Source organism: Tachyglossus aculeatus, chromosome 16, assembly GCF_015852505.1.
Source record: "Tachyglossus aculeatus isolate mTacAcu1 chromosome 16, mTacAcu1.pri, whole genome shotgun sequence".
NCBI classification, from domain to species: domain Eukaryota; kingdom Metazoa; phylum Chordata; class Mammalia; order Monotremata; family Tachyglossidae; genus Tachyglossus; species Tachyglossus aculeatus.
In genome coordinates, this window is record NC_052081.1 from 36,198,389 (window position 1) to 36,217,311 (window position 18,923).

Below are 18,923 nucleotides of genomic sequence, written 5' to 3' on the forward strand. Positions count from 1 at the left end.
AACGGGCTCACAGTCTAGAAGGGGGAGACAGACAACAAAACAAAACATGTAGACAGGTGACAAAACATGTAGACAGGTGAATGTTTCCTTGCTGGTTACCATGTAAAACTCACTTTTGGAAACACTTTTTCAAAATGCTCATAATCTACGACGGTTATTTCAAGGCAGAAAGAGTTGTACAACACGGACACCAAAACTTACTGCACACATACATACAGATATTTCAAAGGAGAAAGAGTTCTACAACCCGGACACCAAAACTTACTGCACACATACATACAGATATTTCAAAGGAGAAAGAGTTCTACAACACGGACACCAAAACTTACTGCACACATACATACAGATATACGTGCATAGAATACTTTTTTCATTCATCCATTCAATCGTATTTATTGAGCATGTAGTAGTAACAATACTAATAATAGTACTCCTTGAGGGCTTACTATGTGTCAAGGACTCTACTAAAAGCTGGGACAGATATAAAATTGTACTTTCCAAGCACTTAGTACAGTGCTCCGCACACCGTAAGCGCTCAATACAATTGAATGAATGAATATAAGATAATCAAGTCGGACACAGTCCCTATCCCACATGGGGCTAACAGTATAAGAGGGAAAACGGGTAGATTATCCCCATTTTACAGATGAGGAGACACAGGGAAGTGCCAAGGCCCCCCAACAAGCAAGTGGCAGAGGAGAACCCAGGTCTCCAAGGCCCTTTCTCCTTCCACTAGGCCACACCGCATCCCCTTTAATCTGCTAGCATTCATACGAGAGCAGTGGATGGGGCAGAACCTCCTGATGTGAAGTGAACCCTTTCCTGCGTCCAATACAGTGCGGGAGTGGCAAGAAGACAAATATGCCCGACTCAAGACTTCAGACATGCTCAGCGTCCACCCACAAGTCTTAATTAACGAAGAGTTCCCTCCCTGTAAGCCCCAGGAGTCTTTCCCGGACTCAAAGTCCAGGAGTCCAATAAAACGAGGGCTGTGTTCTTGAAGAAAGAACACCCTATGCCGATGCCTGACCATTTCTTCTTAGGACAAATCTAAGCTTAGAACAGTGCTTAGTGTTCAGCGCTTAGAACAGTGCTTGGCACATAGTAAGCGCTTTACAAATACCATTATTATCATTATAAACCTACTTTGTGAGGTCTGGCTACTCTGATTTTTCCATAGGTCAATGTTTCTATGATTGTTTCCCCTCATTAAAGGGTTGCCTTTAACCTTTAATTAAACCTTTGCGCTCAGGAAACGTGTCTCGTTTAGCTGTGTCATCATCAGTGCTATTTCATTCAGAGCTATTCAGTGGGCCCTTGGGAGAGGACAACAGAAGTTGGTAGACTCATTCCCTGCCCGTGAGTTCACAGTTTGTACACTTGCAAACATTTATTACATTACATTACACCCGTGGATTTGCAATAAATGCTATTACTACTATTACTACTTCTACTAGTGTCAAGTTGCGGATGTTGTTTTCCTCAAAACAGAATGGTGTTGTGGGAAGAACATTCCTCAATCTTTTCACTGTGATATATCCAAATCATATAATGAGGCACATGTTTTAGCAAAACTGGGTCTGCGGTTTAAAAACCAAAATCCTGGTTAGGGGAGCAAATTGGGAACGATGGTGAAGGGGCAGGGACTGTCTCCAAGCCCATTATCTTATATCTATCCCAGCGCTTAATACAATGTCTGGCACACAATATGTGTTTAATACCACAATTACTATTATTATTTGTAGAGCACTGCACTTGCTTTAGAGAATAATAATAATAATAATAATAATAATAATAATAATGATGGTATTTGTCAAGCACTTATTATATGCCAAGCACTGACAATACAACAGAATTGGTAGGCATGATCCCTGCCCTCAAGAAGGGGAGAAAGACATTAAAACAAATTACCGATAGGGGAAATGGCAGAGAAGAAAGATACTGACATAAGTGCTGTGGGGTGAATATTAAGTGCTTAATAATAATAATAATGATGGTATTTGTTAAGTGCTTGCTATGTGCCAAGCACTGTTCTAAGCGCCGGGGTCGATACAAGGTAATCAGGTTGTCCCACATGGGGCTCCCAGTCTTAATCCCCATTTTACAGATGAGGTAACTGAGTCACAGAGAAGTTAAGTGACTTGCCCAAAGTCACAGAGCCGACAAGTGGCATAAGCAGGATTAGGACCCATGATCTCTGATTTCCAAGCCCACGCTCTTTCCACTAAGCCAAGCTGGTACTTAGGTGACACAGAGGAGAAGGCGGTTGGGGGACATGAAGGCTTGGAAGGCCTTTTGGAGGAGGAGGGATTTTCGCAGGGTTTTGAGGGAGGGGAGAGTGACGGTTTGCCGGATCTGAACGTGGAAGGAATTCCAGATGTGGGCACATCTCCAAAGTGGCCTTCCCTAAGCCCTCATGTCCCCAACTCCCTTCTGCATCACGCTTGTACTCGGATTTGTACCCTGTACTCACCCCACCCTCGGCAATTACGTACATATCCGTCATTTATTTTACTGTCTGCCTCCCTCTTGAGACTGTAACCTCCTCGCGGGCAGGAAACGTAACAATTCTTATACTGAACTCTCCCACCCGCGCAGTACAGTGCTCTGCTGACAGTAAGCACTCAATAAATACCATTGATGGATTATGCAAGAGACCGGTGCCTAGGCAGATGACACAGAAGCACAGTGAGTAGGATGGCTTTTCTGATACTATTAAGCCAACCCTATTTCTCCCCAAAAGACAGAGATAGATTTCTAATCAGCTCCACTTGTCCACTTCAACCTACTTAAGACTTTCAAGCAGAAAGTGAAAAAATGACTATTAAACTCTACAGAAGACTGAATCTTTACAGCTTTGGGAAGCTATAAAAGGGATTATAGCACCTAAGGAAAGTGATTAAAATGTATGTGCCAGAGGATTAGAAAACACGTGATTGGGGACTTTATGGAAGCACTTTAAGTAACTATAAAGGTGCTTACAATGAGTCACCAAGTAGGAAAAGGAAGTCAGCACTTTCAGTGTCTCCTACTTCACAGCTGACATAGTATTCATGGACGCAGATGCCCCCCATTTTAGTGGAGAACTAACCGAAGGCACAGTGACATTCTGTCATTTCACAGTAATGGTAATTATGGTATTAAGCATTGTGCCAAATATTGTACTAAGCACTGGGGTAATCAGATCGGCCACAGTCCCTGTCCCACATTGGGTTCACAGTCTAAGGAGGATGGAGAACAGGTATTGAGTCACCATTTCACAGGAGAGGAAATGGAGGCACAGAGAAGTGGCTTACTCAAGGTCAAAGAGCAGGCAAGTAGTAGAGCTGGGATTAGAACCCAGGTCCTCTGATTCCCTGGCCTGGAAACTTTCCACTAGGCCAAGGTAGTATATCAGAGTGGCTTGTCCTTTTTATCCAGCATATTTCAAAACTCAATTTGATTTTTACTTCGAGGGGACAGAGATGCCCATGAGAGAGTGTGTCGATCTCTTTACCTGCTGAAAGTCAAGTACTGACTAGGCCTAGGAGCCACAGTGTCCTGATGGGGAGGGAGTGTGTGGTACAGAACGCACTTAACAGCCATGAGAGAAAGAAAGGGCCTTGACTGCCACGCATTTGGTGATGCTCTACGTTTTCTGGAAGAGATGATCCATATCTCTAACCAAATAACAGGCAAGATTTGGGCCCTGGGGAGTCAGATACGCATGAGGCCTAACTCACTAGAAACACCCTAATGCTTATCTCTGAGGAAAAGAGTTCAAAAACCCTCCCCAGATCCAACTTCTGGCAAAGAGATTTAGTAGGGTCAGGGCTTCAAAACAGAGCTAAGCGTGTTCTCCCAAATGCTTAGTACAGTGCTCTGCGCATAGTGGGTGCTCAATAAATACCACTGACTGATTCATATGACACATTCTACAAAAGCCCCACTCCCCGCTCTACATCATCAAGGGCAAAGCCACTCTGATGTGGCCAAAAGAAGTTGGAATGAGCTGAGAGCAGTCCATGACCCTGAGATCCACCCAGTCTATTGGCCGGGATAGGCTAGACATAAAAATGAATAAAACTTGAGATTGGTTTGAAGAGTTATCAAGGCAGTGGTGGAGACAGACATTAATATAAGTAAATCAATTACAGATATGTACAATAAGAGCTGTGAGGCTGAAGGAGGGGTGATTAAAGGGTGCAAATACAAGTGCCAAGGCGGTGGAGAAAATGATCTGCCAAGGCTATACAATACAGCAGATGAGGAAAACTGCAGTTTCTCCGCCATCTCCTAATTCTCCTTTTTGAGGAGAGATTCATCTTTATTCATTCATTCAATCATATTTATTGAGCGCTTACTGTGTGCAGAGCACTGTACTAAGCGCTTGGGAAGTACAAGTTGGCAACATATAGAGATGGTCCCTATGCTATGCCAATCGCTCTTGGAGTGGCTGGTTCACCTGAAGACATCTCTAGACTGTAAGCTCGTTACGGGCAGGGCACACGTCCACCAACCCTGCCGCATTGTACTCTCCTCAGTGCTCAGTACCGGGTTCCGCACACAGTAAACGCTCACTTGACTGATCTGAAGGAGTCCAGTCAATTTGGTGGAGTGTTCAGACAAGGGGAAGGTGAGAAAGAAAATGAAAGAGGCCCCCCAGAAAGCAGCTGGTCTTTTGCCTCCCTGCTCCAGATGGAAGAGTTCTGGGCTGTGGCTTTTGCAGGTCAGGAGTCTTATGAAAAGCCTTCCACGAGGAGAAAACAAAACAAAACAGTGGATGCTGCTAGTTTAGGGAGATAACCCAGCTTAACTTAAAAACCAACAGAGGCCTAAGGCCAGGATTTTAAAGTCTCTTCTGCCTAATGACCATTCTTCCAAACTATGGGACGCTAAACATTTTACTTTCATGTACATCCACACACTTTACATGAAGACGGAGGCCTATGAAATCTGTCTTTGTGTAAACCCATTACCTCAGGGAGACCACGCTACTGCTTGGGACAGCAATTTGAGGCAATTGGCAACTTCCTCGCCCAACCAGCTGCTGAACCTAAAGGTTCCTGCAATTCTTGGAATTCCAAACCTAGGAAGTCCCGGGTGGGTGGCAGCAAATAACCTGAAGACTGTCGGTACCACCACTCAGGAGTTATTTCCCGACAGGGTGGCGAAGGTGAAGCCATCCTCCTTTATCCTGGAATAGAGGTGATCGCCACAGGGCATGTGGCGTTCGGTACCGGGGAGCTGGAGAGGTTTGGGGCTGAAAATCCCTTGAGCTGTACCTCAGTCAGCCCCAAGTGGAGCAGGGTGCGGGGGCATCTTTGCCCAACTCTACCCCACCCCTTAACAGCAGTTTCCGCAAGCCCTCTGCATATGCTTCATGTCTGGCCTCTTGAGGATGGATTGCAATACATTACAAAGTGGGCACTGTCCTCCCCCCGCCCTCCCCCCAAAGTGACCCTGGGTCTTGGTTAGGTCCTGCTCAGTCCAGGTCCACATTTCTGGACCAAATGAGGCTCTGTAAGACTCTACCGTCCACTTCCACCGTCCTCCACTCTCCAAAATCATCATCATCATCAATCGTATTTATTGAGCGCTTACTATGTGCAGAGCACTGTACTAAGCGCTTGGGAAGTACAAATTGGCAACATATAGAGACAGTCCCTACCCAACAGTGGGCTCGCAGTCTAAAAGGGGGAGACAGAGAACAAAACCAAACATACTAACAAAATAAAATAAATAGGATAGATATGTACAAGTAAAATAAATAAATAAATGAGTAATAAATATGTACAAACATATATACATATATACAGGTGCTGTGGGGAAGGGAAGGAGGTAAGATGGGGGGGTGGAGAGGGGGACGAAGGGGAGAGGAAGGAAGGGGCTCAGTCTGGGAAGGCCTCCTGGAGGAGGTGAGCTCTCAGCAGGGCCTTGAAGGGAGGAAGAGAGCTAGCTTGGCGGATGGGCAGAGGGAGGGCATTCCAGGCCCGGGGGATGACGTGGGCCGGGGGTCGATGGCGGGACAGGTGAGAACGAGGTACGGTGAGGAGATTAGCGGTGGAGGAGCGGAGGGTGCGGGCTGGGCTGTAGAAGGAGAGAAGGGAGGTGAGGTAGGAGGGGGCGAGGTGATGGACAGCCTTGAAGCCCAGGGTGGTCCACCACCAGGGTGGTCCGAAATGTTCTCTCTGGTCCCCCTTTCTTCCCCTTTTGTCTCCTCATCTTCTCTTTCACTTGTTTTCTTCCCATGACGACTTGGGTTTGGCGGTTTTCTTATTCTACCTTCCTGATGGGAAAGCTTTCTCTCCTTTTACTGTCTTCTCTTTCCTCTCTCCTCAATTTATCTCTGTTGCGTTTTCTGCAGCCTCTTTCCTGTCCCAGTGGTGTTAATCCATCCCTTTCTTCCTTTGAGGGCCTGGGAGTGTTACACATACACACACACCCCACCCATCACAAACCCATTCTCTGCTCCGCTCCGGAGCAGAGCTGGCACGATCCCGAGGTCTCAAGTTTCTGGAAGCATGTAGGGAGTCGGGGAGGGGGAGATCTGAGCGAACAGCCTGTCCCGTGCAACCCCGCCTAGTCGGGTAATGCAACAAACCCCATTTCCCAGTAAGCCCGGGATTTAGTTGAGAGAAAAGGGCAATCCTGGAACATAAAATCAGTGAATGGTATTTAATAAGCACTTACTGTGTGCAGGACACTGTACTAAGCTTTTGGGGGAGGAAACTGCCAACTGCCTCAATAGAACAGGGTTGAGAGGCACAATTGCTGTCCATAAGGTGCTTATAGCCTATGGCCGGGGGAGACAGACAAATTACAGAGAGTGAAAATAATACATTAAAACACATAAGTGCCAAGGGGCTGAAATGAGCATCAAAGTGCTTAAGAGGTACACAGGCAAGCACAGAGGTGATGCAGAAGGAAGAGTCGGGTGGGAAATGAGAACCACTTAATAAATGCCATTGGTGAACTTGAGGAAGGCCTCTCAGAGGAGATATGATTTGTCTCCTGTGTGACTCTGGGCAAGTCACTTAACTTCTTCGGGCCACAGTTACCTCATCTGTAAAATGGGGGTTAAGACTGCGAGCCCCATGTGGAACCGGGACTGTGTCCAACCTTAATTGGACTGTGTCCAACCTGTATATATGTTTGTACATATTACTCTATTTATTTATTTATTTTACTTGTACATATCTGTTCTATTTATTTTATTTTGTTAGTATGTTTGGTTTTGTTCTCTGTCTCCCCCTTTTAGACTGTGAGCCCACTGTTGGGTAGGGACTGTCTCTATATGTTGCCAACTTGTACTTCCCAAGCGCTTAGAACAGTGCTCTGCACACAGTAAGCGCTCAATAAATATGATTGATTGATTAGTTTGGACATGGTCCCTGTCCCCTTGGGCTCAGAGTCTAAATAGAAGGGAGAACAGGTACTATACATCTTCACTGTGCAGCCTAGCCTAATGGATACAGCATAGGCCCGGAAGTCAAAAGGACCTGGGTTCTAATTCTGGCTCTGCCATTTGTCTGCTGCTTTACTTTGGGCATGTTACTTCACTTCTCTGTGCCTCAGTTACCTCATCTGTAAAATGGGGATTAAGAGTGTGAGCCCCAAGTGGGACAGGGACTGTGTCCAACCAATTTGCTTGTGTTCCCCCTCAGCCCTTAGTACAGTGCCTGGCACATAGTAAACGCTTAACAAATACCACAATTTTTTCTAATCCCAGCTGCGCCACTTGTCTGCTAAATGCTTGGGTAAGGCATTTAACTTGTCTGTGCCTCTGTTACCTCATCTGTAAAATGGGGATTAAGACTGGGAGCCCTACATGGGACAGGGACTGTGTCCAACCTGTTTAGCCAGTATCTACCCCAGCACTTAGTCCAGTATCTGGCACATAGTAATCAATCGTATTTATTGAGCGCTTACTGTGTGCAGAGCACTGTACTAAGCGCTTAAGAATTTAATACCAAAAAAAACCCAAAAAAAACTCAGGCACAGAGACGTTGAGTGACTTGCCCATGGTCACAAAGCAGGGAAGTGGCACAGCCCAGATAAGAACCCATGTCCTCTGACGCCCAGGCCTGTGTCATTTTTATTAGGCCACACCAAAACCACCACAAAATTTAACCAAGGCTACCGCATAAGCTTCAGGTGGCTTTGGCCAGTGGCAATCTAAGCAGCTAAGAAATGAAAGGACCTTTGAATATCCCTGGGTGTTTGCCCTCCCCTACTGCAATTTCACAATTATCAGCTGCCACCCCCCAAAAAAATTCTAATGCATAACAAACTACATGTCAACGTGAACAGAGAGTGGCCCTGCTGTAACTGAGATTTCCGGTAAATTACAAGATTAACAAATCCAAATTAAACTGGGTGGACCAATGTAACGATACTGGGGTTTTACATAATGGACTCAACCCTGCTGAAGATTAATTTAGGCAAGAAGATGATCTAATGTTAATCATTTCTACAGAGACATGCCTGAAACATTCCTTCTCACCACAGAATTCAAGTGACCTTTACAGTGGGAGAAATGTACTGTTGCTTTCTGGTTCTTTAACGTTTGGGAATTAAAGTATATATATTATATAATAGAGAGAGAGAGAGATGCAGCGTGGCTCAATGGAAAGAGCACAGGCTTGGGAGTCAGAGGTCATGGGTTCAAATGCTGGCTCCACCAATCGTCAGCTGTGTGACTTTGGGCAAGTCACTTAGCTTCTCTGTGCCTCAGTTACCTCATCTAGGGATTAAGACTGTGAGCCCCACGTGGGACAACCTGATTACCATGTATTTACCCCAGCATTTAGAACAGTGCTTTGCATATAAGTGCTTAACAAATGCCATCATTATTATACATATATATGTGTGTATATATATATGTGTGTGTATAGATACACACACATACACACACACACATATACATATAAATAATCACTGATAATAATAAATAATAATAATAAATAAATAATCACTGAGCCTTTCCTTCCTTCTTTGTATCTCAAGATGACCTCAGGGAACACAGTCTTCAATCAGCCCCTTGTTACCATGACCACAGAGGGACAAATGGATAAACTGAGGCTGGGTTCACTACCATAAAGGTCAGAGGACACCTGCGACCTCTCTTTCACAGCAGCGTAAAACACTAAACTACCAGAAAAAAGGAGCCTGCTGTTGACTGAGACTGGGGTTCAACCGGAGAGCAGTTGAACTTTCAGAAATGACAAGAGGACGACAATCCAAGACTGTCGACTCAAGGCCACAGTTCTTAAAAGAATAGTTTAGGTGACCGACACTAAGAGACCCCACACAAAGCTACCGAAGAGAATAAATGGTACTGCAAGGGAAAAAGGTGGAAGACACACACCCACAAATCTTCGGGTTTCTCTCCTACGTCACATCCCTGAACTGATGAAAAATACAACTGATATCTAGAGCTAAGAGACATGTTAACTCTAACTACTGGAGCTCCCCTAGATCAGTCTTGGCTCCAAGATTGACAGGCACCATACCGACCGCACCGCCTTGATCCAACTAATCAGGGTGAATGCAGTTGAAGCCTTTATTTCAAAGTGTCTCAGGAATGCCTCTACATGGTGCCAGATGCAAGTCCTGGATGCTTCCATCTTCAAAGAAACAGAGGGCAAAACGCAGGAAGTTTGAAGCTGCCCGGTGAAAATGTAAATGTACTTTAAAGGTAACCTTCAACTCCACTCTTCCGAATTCCTTAAACAGTTTTTTAAATGCATAGAATTACTTGAAGTAGGGTCAAAGTCAGCCACTGAAACTGGCACGGGTTAATGCCTAATATTGGACGCCCAAGGGCTCCAGCTAACTTTCCGATTATATATTTTCAAAAACAACGCTGGCGACTCTCCTGGTTTTTGTGATTTATATAACAGTTTTCCCTACATCCTAAAATACATGGGAGTCATTCTACGCCTCCATTTTTAATTCTATGCTTTCTCCTTTCGATTTTAATCTATAAGTGACCAATAAGATTATGCCACCATCGAGTCTTGATTTTTTTTTTTACAGCATCCATGAAAGGGAGGCAAAAGGACAGCTAATTCTTCATGGAGATTCAGGGTGTGTGGAGGTCATTTGGGTCCTATCTGAACCACGGGATTTAGCATCCAAAACACCAGGCCTTGGCAATAAGCGGAGGTGACAGTCACCGCTAAAAACTCGAGGTCCTGCAACATGACTGAAGGTCAGAAAGAAGGCAGATTCACACTGAGCAACACCTTCAAAACAAACCCAGGAAAATCCACAAGACGGATAGTAGGCGGTACACTTCATAAAACACACACACACTGTGCTGTTACTCCAAGGAAGAGAGAAAAGAAAATTTAAAAAAAAAAAAACGCTTTCTTAGAAGGAACACATTTTATAAAGTCATTCCATTTTACCATGTAGCAGCATTTACTGAGCATTCACTTGTTGCAGAATACTGTACTAGATACTTTGGAAAGTACAAAATGATGAAATAGAACATTCCATGCCTAAAGAGAAGTTATACTCCATTGGGGGAGACCAGCATAAAAATACATACAACTAAAGCAATCGGAAAAAACAGATTGCATAGAGTTCTCTAATAGGGTGGAAAGTTCTTCAGGGCCAGAGTTGGAAGAAGGAATGATACTGCTCGGGGTGCCGGTAAATTAATGGGGAAAGCTTGCTAGTAGAGGTAAGACTTTTAGGAGGGATTTGAATGGGGACAGGGGAGAGCTGTCTGACACGGGGAAACCTGTAATGGAGAAATGTTACTACTCCAATTATGGTGAATTTGAGATTCTTTGTGACAAGGTTTGGATTCGGGAAACTCAAGGAATGACAGGCAGCGTTTCATCTTTGCATCGGTAGTAAATTGAAAGGTACCATTCCAGCTACCAATCGAATTTAGTGAGCGCTTACGGTGTGCAGAGCGCTGTACCGAGCTCTTGGGAGAACACAACTATTCCTCCAAGAAACAAATCAACTCATTCTAGGATGTTCACCGACGGCTCCGTTCCAGTTTTCAGGACCGGAGGCTGCGTGGTTTGCTCGGCACCCTCATACTTCCTCATCCCGGTCAGCCATCCTCTTGGCTGGGGGCACAAAGGGTAGTGAGTGACTAGACAGGCAGGGGTGAAGGTTATCACGAAGTTCATCAGTTCGACGTTGATTTTGAAAGGCAGAATTAAAAATGGTCAACTTTGGGGCTAAATTTCATCTACTGATAAAGGTAGATTGTGAACTCATTACCTCCAATACTTGCGGCTTTGGAGAGCTAAAATAAAAAAAAAAACAAAAAACCTCCAAATCAATGGTAATTGGGTGCTTACTGTGTACAGAGAACTGTACTGAGCACTTGGGAGAATACACTCCCAAGGGAAACAATTGAATTATCTCTTGATATTAAGGATTAGTTATCAGGATTGCAAGAGACGGGGGCTAATTAATGTTCTTTACACCCCAAAATAAGTAAGCCTTACTGAAAATTCCTATGAAACCTACATTTCTGATTTAGGGGAAGTGAGGTGAGGTCTACGTAATTTCAATAATACGGAACTACAATAAATACCTAAGGCATTTAACACTGATTTGCTTTTAATATTTATTCCGTCCAGAAAGAGCGACACGCCTTTGCAGATAATATTAACTGGTATTGCGGTCTTTCCGGTCAAGAAATTCAAGTTTAATTTGGGGGGGAAAAAAAATTAAAAAAAAAAAACCCAACAACCACATCGCTATTTATTTTCTGAAAGGCTCAATGCCCTTTCAGATTAGTATTCAAAACATCTTTGGAGTGACAGGTTCAGAGGCCTGATACGGAAAGAGGTATGGCGAGGTTACACCGTCACCTAAACTTTAGTCATGTAGCATTATCCTGAATCAGTAGCAGAGCCTGCCAAGAACTCAGGCCTTCCCATCTCCAGTCTTAGGCTGCAGTCTTCTGACGATAGGACCCCTCTGGCCGTCTCCGGAGAGGAATAATAATAATAATAATGATGATGGCATTTATTAAGCGCTTACTATGTGCAAGGCACTGTTCTAAGCGCTGTGGAGGTTACAAGGTGATCAGGTTGTCCCATGGGGGGCTCACAGTCTTAATCTCCATTTTCCAGATGAGGGAACTGAATGCTTCTGAAACACAAGAGTCTGTTATCTAGAGGAGCTGTGTCTCCTATTGGATAGAGCACGATCCTGGAGGACCTGCCTTCTAATCCCAGCTCTGCCTTTTGTTCTGCTGTGTGACCTTGGGCAAGTCAATTCATTTCTCTGGGCCTCATCTGCCGACCGGGGATTAAGACGGTGAGCCCCACGTGGATCAGGGACCAGGTCCAACCCCATTTGCTTACCATCACCCCAGGGCCCAGCACCCAGTGAGCCCTTAATATGATCCTTATTATTACTATTATTAAAAGCTACGCAAATTGGAATAGGCGAGACGGAGGACCAAGGTGAGATGCCGCAGAGGTGGGGAAGCCTTCAATCGCTTTGGCAGAAAACCCAGTGGGAATCTCCTGGGCCTGAGCTACGAATACAACTGCCCAGAGCAAAAGGAACGCCGACTTATACTCCCACATCCCCAATTCAGCCTTCCTAATCCCCCACACAGGAAATTGCAGGAAAGTAAATAAACTGCATAAGATCAGAAAAGCAAATATTATTTGGAAGCACGGGAGTTTCGGTGGAAACCAGGCCTGGTACTTTTCATCCGGTGTTACCAAAGTGTTCTCTATCCGGCACCCACCTCTCCTTCCAATCTACATCTGAGTCTAGTAGCCGAATGGGTTTTCAACAGATCCAGAGGTTCTGTATCAGCTTGGATAGGTTTACCTGACCAAAGACTATCTTTACGAAGCGTGTCTAAATTGTCCTGACGTCAAGGTCACAGGGAAAATCCAAAGCAATCTCAGACTTAAAGAAAATATTTACCTTTCCAGCGATTTACCCTGCTGAGATCCTTAACCCTTACGTTACTAGATGTACTTCCACTCCCACAGAAACATGGACTTGTATCGAATTACCAACCACGCACACAGAAAAAGTGCCACAAAAGCCTCCTGTATTGAGGCTAAATTTGCTCTCTGGAGATCAACCGTCATTTAAACACCAAATTCTCAAACATGCAAACCTGGAAAAAACAGAGCCAAACTGTCAAATCCAGGCAGATTATACACGTGGCACATATCAAGGACCTGGGGTAAAAATAAACACACTGCACGTTTGCCTCCATTTTTATAGGAGAACAGTATCTCTTCAATCAGGACCAGGTTACTCTTTACACCTGCACTCAGCACCTGAAAAAGAGGCAGAGCTTCAAACGAGCCATTCCCCAACAGGTCCACAGCAGATGTAAGAGATAGGAGAATGTAACAGTTGCAGGTTTCGGAGACGAACAACGATAGGTTACTAATTCTTTAGGTTTGCCATTAATCTGAAGGAAACCATCCAAAAGGTTCAAGTGTTTAAAGTTTTTAAACGGTGCAAAAGAAGATAAATACACGATCAAGGACAGCAAACGGGGGCTGGGGGGCGGAAAGCGTCCGTGGCATTTTCACATGTTATTCTCTGAATCACAAAACAAAGACAACTGCCTAGAGCGTACCTATAGGGGCCAGGGATTGTAAAGAACGGTTGCAAAAACAGACCGACCAAGACCAGAACTTAAACTCAGGTCCCTTAAATCTACAACCGCGATGGATACGAAACCAAGATTGAGAAACCAGCACAAGTTGGAAAAGCTGCTCATACTTAGTGTACCGGTCCTACAGCACATTTTCAAGACAAATTCTTGCTGCTTTGGCAGGCGAGAACTAGAAATAGAACGCTTTGGATTTAGAGTCACACATGCTGAGATAAGACGGGGGGAAAAAAAACAGCAAGACAGGACACCAACTGTTTTGCTCAGTATCAGAGAGACACAGTTCTTTTAAAACCCTATTTGTCAACATAAAAAAAAAAAAGAGACACGTGTAAAGTTATACTTTGGTAAAGACTTTCTTTCCACACGACAGTTCAGGCATTCCTGCAGCATCGCAAAGCTAATCACTTGAATTTTGTTAAGTAACAAGGCTCTGTCCTTACAGCTATTCAGATTTTTCCCCTATAAAATTCCTCAACTGGGTCGATTCTGAATCTCGGTCTTACACTGGCTTAAGATTTGTTTTTGTTTTGTTTTGTTTTTACAGGGGGCAGATTAAAGAGACTCATTTTACATTTCACCATCTTTTTTTTTTCTGTCGTCCATCACTGCTCCCTACTGTCCCATCTACCCAGGTGAAGAAAACCGAATCCTAAATTGTGCAAACGAACAAATGGGTGAAGAAGCTGATGAGAAAAGGAAGCCTCGGCCCGAAGATAGCCAAGAACTCGGGTCCTCTGACTGACGCAACGTATTAAGAAACCGCTGAGACACCTAACCTCTTTCCTCGATACGTCTCCTATTGCCCGAGATGCCTAATTCACTCTCAAAATGGTAAATGTGATGATTTAGGACCACGTTTTAAGCCTTGGTCCTAAAACTTCTAAGACTTGAGAGTCCCCATTTGCCCCTAAATCTCCTCCCCTACGCGAGGGAGGACTCGTTTCTCATTTCACCTTGAACGGCTTGGTGTAAAACAAACAAAAAAAGACCCTGAAAATTAAACAAGGTCACACAAAAACATCGGGTTGAGATGCAGACTTTCAACCCAGAAGGTGCTTAAACGCTTCCATTTAAAAGTCCTTCCGTCAGTTTGCCTCAGCTTCTCGCCTGCCCCTGAATGTGCTACATTAGACTCGCCCGTTTCGATTTCTGCACATCGTTTCACGTCAAGTGTTTGGTCTCCTCCGGGAAGATTTACATCGGCCGGACCGCCTCTCTCTCTCGTGGGGGTAAGCTCTGTTTTATTACGCTGAATAACTGACCCGACTTCTTGGTAGGGTACTAAAGTCAGGCTCCAAGCCAGAGCCTATAAAGGATCAGTGAAAAGGAACAAAATATTTTCCACCGGTTTTAGACAAACAGCTCAAGATGGTCAGCGGCCGAAGCTTCCAAATACCGCCTGGGGCTACAGTGGGATATTTGGAAGGAGTTCCTCCCATGAAGGAAGTGAAATTACAGTTGGAGGAAAGCTTTAGCAGAGGTCATCTTATTAGATAAGAGAGTTGAGTAGTTAGGCCAACATTTTATGCCGGGGGGGAGTGAGGGTTATGAGGAACCGATGGAGATCAACAACTTAAGAAAAAGAACGCTCCAGAAAGGTAAAAACAAGGGAGCCCCAGGAAGACTATATAATCCCCAAATATAAGCAGCGTCTCCAAGTATCGAGAGGAACCTTTGCAAAATAAAAAGTCTCACTGGCTCAGCTGAATGAAGGAGGTTCTTGTGCTCTGAAATAAGTCCAGAAGAGGACACCGGTAAAACCCTCCAAAGGGCTTCAACTACGGAATACGGACCGCGTCCAAGTAAGCCTTTAACGGCCAACGTCGCTCTCCTCTTCCATCCAGACAATAAAAAGGTCACTATCAACAGCGAAGCAAGGTCTGTTCTATCATCGCAGGCTACACCAGGAAGGGAGAACTCAGAGGGGGGTCTACTGCAGAGCCCTCTAAGCCTGCTACTCTAAAGAGAGCCCAGTTCAACCAGGAATTTAGGGTATCGGATGGCCTATCAATAGGCTTGATGGTCATAAGCGCTTAGTACAGTGCTCTGCACACAGTAAGCGCTCAATAAATACGACTGATTGATTGATAAGCAGTGAACCACCCACTAGGAGAGAACTGGTCATTTGGGTTCGTGGGATCCAGGCCACCATCACCAATACCTACTACATTATCGCTATAGGGTAGTCATCCTTGGATTTAAATAGGCAAGAACTAAGCATCATCCCCTGTTCCACGTGCCGTAATATTAAAAAATAAAATAAAATCCCAGAGATCGGGCTAAACACTGCAGGACAGCATGACTCCGATGTGTGTGTGTGGGGGGGGGGGGGGGGGGGGAGGGTGTCTTTAAGAGAAGAGGACGAAAAGAAAAAAGCATAATTGGTGGGTAAATGAGAATCTTGCCAGCATCAACCCGATTACATAACTTGGGACCTCTGCACCAAAAATGCCGAAACGTTTCCCCTTCCAGGAGTCAAATACGGTGAACGGTAACGGAACCGCGCCTGACGGCTCGGTATGCCCATTCTACCACACAGATATTAATAAAAGGGTTTTTCCGGGGGCGGGGGGGGGGGGGGGGGGGGGAGACGACAGAAGGTGACATTGTGGGATCGACGTTTTGCCTCGACTCGCGGGTCTCCTTTGCAAATCCTACTGGCTGCTTCCTAGCCATTTAAGTCAACTGACAAGACAATTCGGCAGAACTATAATCCTGGTAAAATCTTAACCCGTCTTCCCAGATTACCGCTAATGTCTGACTTTGGTTTAAAAAAGCTGGGGGGGGGGGGGGGGGTCCCCCTTTAGCTAAGGCACGTCCAGTCTAGGTGACTGACCTTCTCTGTCGAACTTTGATCGCATCCCTCCCGGGGAACGGTGGGGACGGGAGCTAGGAAAATGCAAAAAGCCCTGTGCAAGGGGCTTTTTTTTTTTCCTTTTTTTAATGGCATCTGTTAAGCGTGTCGGGCCCTGTACTACAGCTCCACCTTCCAAAGGCCTTCCGACACCACGGACGTTTTCTGAGCCGGGGAGAGGGGGACCGAAGCCCGGTCCCAAGGTGTGGGGTGGTCGGAGGAGGAGAAGGGGGACGATTTCCCGGGAGACCGAGTCCCCCCCAAGGGAGGCCCCTTTCGGAATGGGCCTCCAGTCCAGAAAAGATTTTTCTTCTTTTTCAAAGCCGGAGGCCACACACACACACACACACACACACACACACACACACACACACAGAGGCAACCCACCCCTTACCAAAGAAGGGGCGCGGGAGAGGGGCACCGATGCCCGCCTCGGCGCTTCCCGTTTTCCGACCCCCTCCCTCCTTCTGCCACCGGGCAGGAGGCGAGGAGGAGGGGAGAGAGGGGAGGGGAAGGGGGGAGAGGGGAGAGAGAAAGAGGCAGAGGGGGGGTCCGGCCGCCCCCACCTTTCTTGAACTCCTCCAGCATGGCGTCCAGCTTGGTGTCGTTGAAGACGAAGTGGAGGGGGTGGTTGTAGAACTTGGTGATGGTCTTGAGCGGGGTGGAGTCGTCGGGGTCGACGAAGGCCAGGTCCTTGACGAAGAGGAGGTCGACGATGTTGGAGCGCTCCCCTTCGAAGACGGGGATGCGCGTGTAGCCGCTCTCCATGATCTCGGACATGGTGTTGAAGTCCAGGATGGCCTCGCCCGTGATCATGAAGCAGTCCCGCAGCGGGGTCATGACGTCCTCCACGGTCTTGGTGCGCAGCTCCAGGGCCCCCTGGATGATGTTGAGCTCCTCCTTGACCAGGTCGTTGTAGGGGTCGGTGACGCGCAGCATCTCCAGCAGCTTCTCGCGGTTGTACACGGTGCCGATCTCCTGGCCCAGGACGCAGTCCAGCAGCTTGCTGACCGGGTAGGAGGCGGGGAAGGTCATCATCATGAAGAACTTGGTGAGGAAGATGGTGTTGGCCCCGACGGCCAGGCCGTGGCGGGAGCAGATGGCCTGGGGCACGATCTCGCCGAAGATGACGATGCCGATGGTGGAGGCCACCACGGCCACCAGGCCGGAGCCGGCGATGTCGTCCAGCAGGATGGTGAGGGTGGTGTTGACCAGCACGTTGCCCAGCAGCAGGGAGCAGAGCAGGTAGTTGCCCTGGCGCCGGACGGGCTCGATGCGCTTGGCGTAGTTCCTCTCCTTCTCCGTGCCGCAGTTCTGCACGATGCGCAGCTCCATGGGGTCCAGGGCCATGAGGCCCAGGTTGAGCCCGCTGAACATGCCGGACAGGCAGAGCAGCAGCGAGATGAAGATGACCTGCAGCCAGAAGGGCAGCAGGAACTTCTTCTCCTCGCCCACGATCATCCTGGTGTCCTCGCCGTCGTGGTAGATCCAGGTGGTCTCGGCCCAGGGGGGCGGCGGGGGGGCTCCGGGGGGACCCCCCCCCCCCACCACCACCCCCACCGCCCCCGACGCCCCCGGGGGTGGACAGGGACGTGCACAGGTAGTAGGACTTGCTCTTCTCCGTCTTCCTCAGGGGCTTGATCTCGATCTCGATGATGCCCGACGTGCGCCGGTTGAGCACGATGTGGGGCCGGATGATGATGTCCGACGTGCGGATGCCGCAGCGCTGGGGCTCGCCCCGCCGCGGGGACGGCGGGGGCGGCGCCGGCGTGGGCGGCGGCTCCCCGGCTTGCTGCTGCTGCTGCTGCTGCTGCCGCTGCTGCCGGCCGTGCTCCGTGAAGGCGATGCGCGACCAGGTCTCGTTGTTGATGTTCTGCCCGTAGACCCGCAGCTTGACCCGGGTCCGCTCGCTCACCCGCAGCGCGCCCCCCTCCATGAACGACACGTCGTCGGTGTCCTCCAGCCGCAGCCCGATGATCACCGTCTCCTCCGCCTCGCCCGCCGCCGCCGCCGCCGCCGCCGCCGCCGCCCCCAGCAACAGCAGCCCCAGCAACGGTAGCCCCGGCAACGGCGGCGGCGGCCGCGGCGGCCGCGGAGGGACCACGCCAGCCCCGCGGCGGCGGCGGCGGCGGCCGCCGCGCGCCGCCATCTTCCAAGCGGGCAGAGCGGCGCCGGCCGGGCCGCCCGCCATCTTTACTCCGGGCGCGCCGCCCGCCTCAGCCAATCAGGAGCCGGCGGCCCCATCCTCGCCCGGACCGCCACTGGACCGGCCGGACCCCGCCGCCCCAGCCCCTAAGCCTGCAGGGAGGGAGGGAGGGCCAGGCGCGCGCCCGCCCGCGTGCCCGCGCGCCCCGGGGGCGGGGCCTCCGGCGGCCAATGGCGAGCCTCGCCGGCTCTGCCCACGGGAAAGCGCGTGACTCTTGTGTACGGCCGCCGCCGAGGGGGCGGGCC

At 47.9% G+C, this 18,923-nt stretch overlaps 1 protein-coding gene across 1 annotated transcript in view; it reads right to left on the minus strand.

Moving 5' to 3' along the window:
• The window catches only part of CNNM2 (cyclin and CBS domain divalent metal cation transport mediator 2), a 120,348-nt gene extending 101,632 nt beyond the window's left edge, over positions 1-18,716 (minus strand). The window contains 3 exon segments of the mRNA XM_038758623.1: positions 17,039-18,048; positions 18,050-18,663; positions 18,705-18,716. Of these exon segments, the coding sequence (XP_038614551.1) occupies positions 17,039-18,048; positions 18,050-18,663; positions 18,705-18,716 (1,636 nt within the window).
• Positions 18,717-18,923: the final 207 nt, after the last annotated feature.